Consider the following 5,074-nt stretch of genomic DNA (forward strand, 5'->3'; position numbering starts at 1 on the left):
ATATATATAACAGAAAGGGAAGAGTTTCGATTATCTCTATGTGGTGAGTTGTAACGCAAAAAAAATAAATAGGTGAAAAATGGTGAAAAAAAATAAAAATGTTGGACTAACGATTATGGTTTAAATATTATCACCAAGTATATACTTCCTGACTATATAAAAGTACAAACATACATATTGGCAGGCCTTTTGTTTGGTTTTGGTGAGGCCTGCATGAACAGGTACTGAGGTGCAATGTAACGCGTAAAATTTAACAATGGTAAGGTTGGTCTCAATAGTATTCTTGTGCCCAAAGGAGCTAAGGATGTGAATTAGGTCCTTCCTAAGTCTATTTAGGGTATACCCATTCGCACCTCTAGAGATGGCTAAAGCATCATCTCTGTATAGACCGAAAAGGACTGATGGCAGCGTCTTTGTTAAGGTGTCCACTATATACAACCCTTTGAGGTCACAAATATCAGAGCTGTCTAAGTCTCCCACTGCCACATCGAAAGAGCCCTACCAGGTTAGTTTGTTTGACCCAGGCCAAAGGTCAGTTTGTTTGACCCATGCCAAACCTTTATTGAACAGTAGCATTCTCCTAGCATGCATAATTATGTCTATGTTTCTATTGCAGAGTTAACAGAATTTCTATTCATATAGATAGGCAGACAGATTGTTGACTAGTATATTACTAGTTAAACTAAATAACAGGTCAAAATGTTATTGTGAGTGTGTGTGTGTTTATCTTTATTTAAATTATCAAGATAACTAAAAGAATGATTTCGTTTTTGGATTTGGTTTGCAAGATTTTTTATGTGATTTCGTGTGTTGAAGCATATTCTGTTGTGTCTGGGGAGAGTCATTTTCTTATTGTGCCTTAAAATTTAACACACTCACCGGAACGAAAATTTTAGGAAAATAAAAAGAAAAATAAGTGGAAATTTTACCGGTGAGTGTGTTAAATTTTAAGGCACAATAAGAAAATGACTCTCCCCAGAGGTAAAAGAATGATGAAATCAGTTATAAGCTGCATTTGCTGGTGATTAAAACTTCACTGGAATAACTCTTTCCTTTTGAACTGAAAGTTTTATTTATTTCAAAATTGTTTATGTATATGAAAAAAAAAAAAAAAAAAAAATAACCAAACTTTTCAGACAGAAAATGTGTGTGGAAGTCACAGAAGGCGTAATTATAATTGACTCTGATGATTTGATTTGAAAGTAATTGCTTCCTATGGGATATTTGCAACATGATGATTGCTACTGAAAGTAACATTAAATTTCTTGCATCGTTGGAATTAATTAATAATCCAGCAGTGTGTTGTAATGAGCCAATGTGTTTGGTGAATTGCCAGACATGCTCAGATGGAAAACCTTAGAGATGTTGTACTTGCATGCTTTATTGAATTATTAGCCGAGTTTTTTTTCTTTTTTTGTCTGTGGCTCTCGTATCCCACTGCTTCACCCCGGATAGGTTTATCTGTGGTGGATGGCAATTAACTGCAAACAATCTGTTGTTATGGAGCTGGTTGGTATCAAGTATAGAAACAACAGTTAATTGGTATAATGTCTTTGAATTCAGTTGCATTTAATAGCAAGTTTCCGGTTAATGCTGATTATTACTGATTACATTATATATATATATATTTTTGGACTTGGATGGTCTCATACCACATTCACACAGGTATTTCTACAAGCAATTCATTCATCTCTTCCCTTATAACGCCTCCCTCAAGTCCTGCATTAATCTATGAGTGGACTGGAGTAACATGAAATAAAGTGCCTTGCTCAAGGACATACTGTACTGCCAGGAATTGAACTCACGATCTTAATTCTGTGAGCTGAATACCGCTAAGTCTTTTCTCCTCAGAATGATCGCTCTCTGGAAAGCCCTTTCCCTGCTCATGTTTTTCTTGCATCTGTTGACTTACAACTGTTCATAAGGAACATTTATTATGTCAGTCTCACTAGTAATGGAGGACTGTGAAAAACCACAAGCACAGTCCCTTCATCCAGAAAAAGAAAAAAAATGATATTCTGTTGGTTACGATGATGAGGGTTCCAGTTGATTGGATCAACAGAACAGCCTGCTTGTGAAATTAAATGTGCAAGTGGCTGAGCACTCCACAGACACATGTACCCTTAATGTAGTTCTCAGGGAGATTCTGCATGACACAGAATGTGACAAGGCCGGCCCTTTGAATTACAGGTACAACTCACTTTTGCCAGCTGAGTGGACTGGAGCAATGTGTCTTGTTCAAGGACACAATGGACTACCAAGAATTGAACTCACAACGTCATGGCCATGAGCCGAATGCCCTAACCACTAAGCCATGTGCCTTCACTTCCCAAGCAAACATGCCACTGCATAACAATACCATCATACAACACCATACTCATTCACTATACTGGTAATTCTCTGTCTTTTTGAATTTGTCGGACACTCAAGACCAAACCAAAAATTACTGGAGCACTTTTTGTGCAAAGCAAAAAAATTACTGACACATTTCACACAGAAATTAGAAATATAAAAGGATTTAAAGTTAAAAATTTAGCAAAAATATAGAAAACCATTCTTTTTTGTCTTATTAATCATACATCGTCATCATCATCATCATCGTCAACATTTAACATCTGTTTTTAATGCAGGTATGGGTCGGATGGCTTGACAGGAACTTGCATGGTCAGGGGTCACACCAGGTTCCATCGTCTTTTTTGGCATGGTTTCTATGGCTGGATGCCCATCCTAATGCCAACCACTTTACAGAGTGTACTGGGTGTTTTTTTCGTGGCACCATCGCCAGTGCGTTTTATACAGCATCAACACCAGTGTCTTTTATGTGGCACCAGCGTTCACACCAAAGTGTTTTACATGGCACCTTGGTTTTAGGATCTCAGTTCTGTTATGGTAGGCAGGTCTTCTTGAGTACAGTAATGTGCCACATGTATATCTCAGTCCTATTCTTTTATTCTTTTACTTCTTTCAGTAGTAGTAGTAGTAGTAATATAGACAGAGCGACAATATAATGTTATATGCAAAAATCTCAAGATGGAAGATGTGGAGTTACAACTTTATTACCTGTTCTTTGAATAAAATTTCTCCTCTGTCCTTCCAGAAACACATTATTGTCCAATATGAGAACCAAGTCAGCAGCATATTCCTGCTTCCAAGAGCAGCAAAGCTTTCATTTTGATGACACAACCCCATTTTCAAGAAGTAGCATTCTTCGAACAGAGCCTTGGTGAGTACCTTGTTTATCGAGCCATCGAAGAGCTAATAGTTACAGTTGGACCATGTTTCACTGATAAGGTTTAATAAGACTGAAACATACCAGGAGTTGTCACAGTACTATTAAAGACCACAATATTTACTCCCTACAATATTCCATATTTAATTAATTTTCATTAATTTAAATTTTGGAGTTGTCTCCCTTGCTTCTTGTTTTATTTCTCATTTAGGAAATTATTGTTTTCTTTACTCAAAGAGGAATCTGTATCTGTTTCCAGTCCTTTTATTCTTATCGATACTGACCATGCTACTATTATTCTGGCACAGTCCATCTAGGATTACATTATCTTATGTATCCTTCTTTTATTGTAACAAAACAAAAGTAGATTGTAATTAGGTTGTCATTTTCCGAGCAGAGGGACTACATAGAATCTCTGTTGTTGGTTTGTGATATTGCTTGTTGTTATTGCAGTGGTGGCGACAGATGTGGTGGTAGTGATGATGCTGACGATTATTGGATGGTGGGAGATGTGTTGGTTGTTGGAAGGGTGGTGGTGATAGCTGCTGGAGTAGTGTTGGTCGTGGGTGGTAGTGAGTAGTGGCGGAGGTGGTTGTTCTTGGAGTGGTAGTGATGTATGAGGTGGTGGCGGTTGTAATGTTGATGGTCGTTGAAATATTGGTAGTGGTGGCAGTAGTTGTTATAGTGGTGGTGGTGGTGGTGTTGCTGCTGGTTGTTTTGGGGGTGAATGGTGGTGGCAGTAATGGTAGTGGTTGGAGGTAAGTACTTTGGTGGTGGGGACATAATGGTTGAGATTGAGGAGGTGATGTCACATGAAAATACCTGTTCAGACACGTGCGCTTACGTGTGTATGCATGTATGTGTTTGTGTGTGCTTGTGTTTATATCTACTGATGTGTGTATATCTATGTGTGTATATATGCATAAATGTATATGTATGTGTTTGTGTGTGTGTATAAATGTATGAGAGCAGATGTGCTTATACATACTTGTGTATATGTGGGTATATATATATATGTGTTTTGTATGCTTACGTGTGTGTGTATGTGTGCTTATATCTGCATGTCTATCTGTGTGTGTATGTATGCATATATTATGTGTGTGTTTGTGTGTGTATGAATGTATGAGAGCTGATGTGTTTATATATGTTTAGTGTGTGTGTATATCTTTTGTATACTTACATGTGTGTGTGTGCTTATATCTGCTTATATGTGTATGTATGCATATGTGTATCTGTGTGCGCGTGTGTATGTATTTGTGTTTATGTGTATGTGTGTGTATGAGTGCTGATATGCCCATATAATGTACTTATGTGTACTTGTGTGTGTGTGTGTGTGTGTGTGTGTGTATGTATATATGTTTGTGGTGTAAATGTAGTGAGTTAATCTTTCTATCTGTATGTTGTTGTTAGGTCCCCAAGTCAAAACTGACAGAGCAAACTTACACTCAAAGCCATTCCACCCATGACCACCCTGTAATTTTAAAAGTATCTATGACAACAGTATCTAATGTGTCCTTTTCTTTTTCTAAATCAATAGGTTGTGTGATTTGAAGGAGATTTAGGTGTTATTTCTTGCAGGCTGGCCAACCACTTAGCAGTGCACTAAGTTTCTACAGCTGGATACCCTTCCAAATGCCAACCACACTGAGAGTGTAGGGGTGCTTTTTACATGCCACCAGCACAGGAGCCAGTCAGGGGATACTGGCATTGGTCAAACACACACACACCGTTTCTGTGTCTTGTGACACTATGCATTTGTATATCTATAAATGTAGTGTGTGGGTCTTTGTACATCTATGTCTTCCATTGAATATATATATATATATATATATATATATATATATA

General features: G+C 37.4%; 1 protein-coding gene across 6 annotated transcripts in view; it reads left to right on the plus strand.

Annotated features, from left to right (window-relative positions):
* The window catches only part of LOC106881565 (uncharacterized), a 17,668-nt gene that overhangs the window by 3,114 nt on the left and 9,480 nt on the right, over nucleotides 1-5,074 (plus strand). For 4 of the 6 annotated variants that reach the window (XM_014932017.2, XM_014932015.2, XM_014932013.2 and 1 more), the window contains exon 2: nucleotides 3,098-3,223. The exons of 1 other annotated variant lie outside the window; for it this stretch is intronic. In XM_014932017.2, coding sequence (XP_014787503.1) covers nucleotides 3,117-3,223 — 107 coding nt within the window. In that variant the 5' untranslated portion in view covers nucleotides 3,098-3,116. Of the gene's footprint in view, nucleotides 1-243; nucleotides 506-3,097; nucleotides 3,224-5,074 lie in introns of those variants that run through there. One more of the 6 variants, XM_052972507.1, reaches the window with a different exon arrangement.

Source organism: Octopus bimaculoides, chromosome 13, assembly GCF_001194135.2.
Source record: "Octopus bimaculoides isolate UCB-OBI-ISO-001 chromosome 13, ASM119413v2, whole genome shotgun sequence".
In the NCBI taxonomy this organism is placed as follows: domain Eukaryota; kingdom Metazoa; phylum Mollusca; class Cephalopoda; order Octopoda; family Octopodidae; genus Octopus; species Octopus bimaculoides.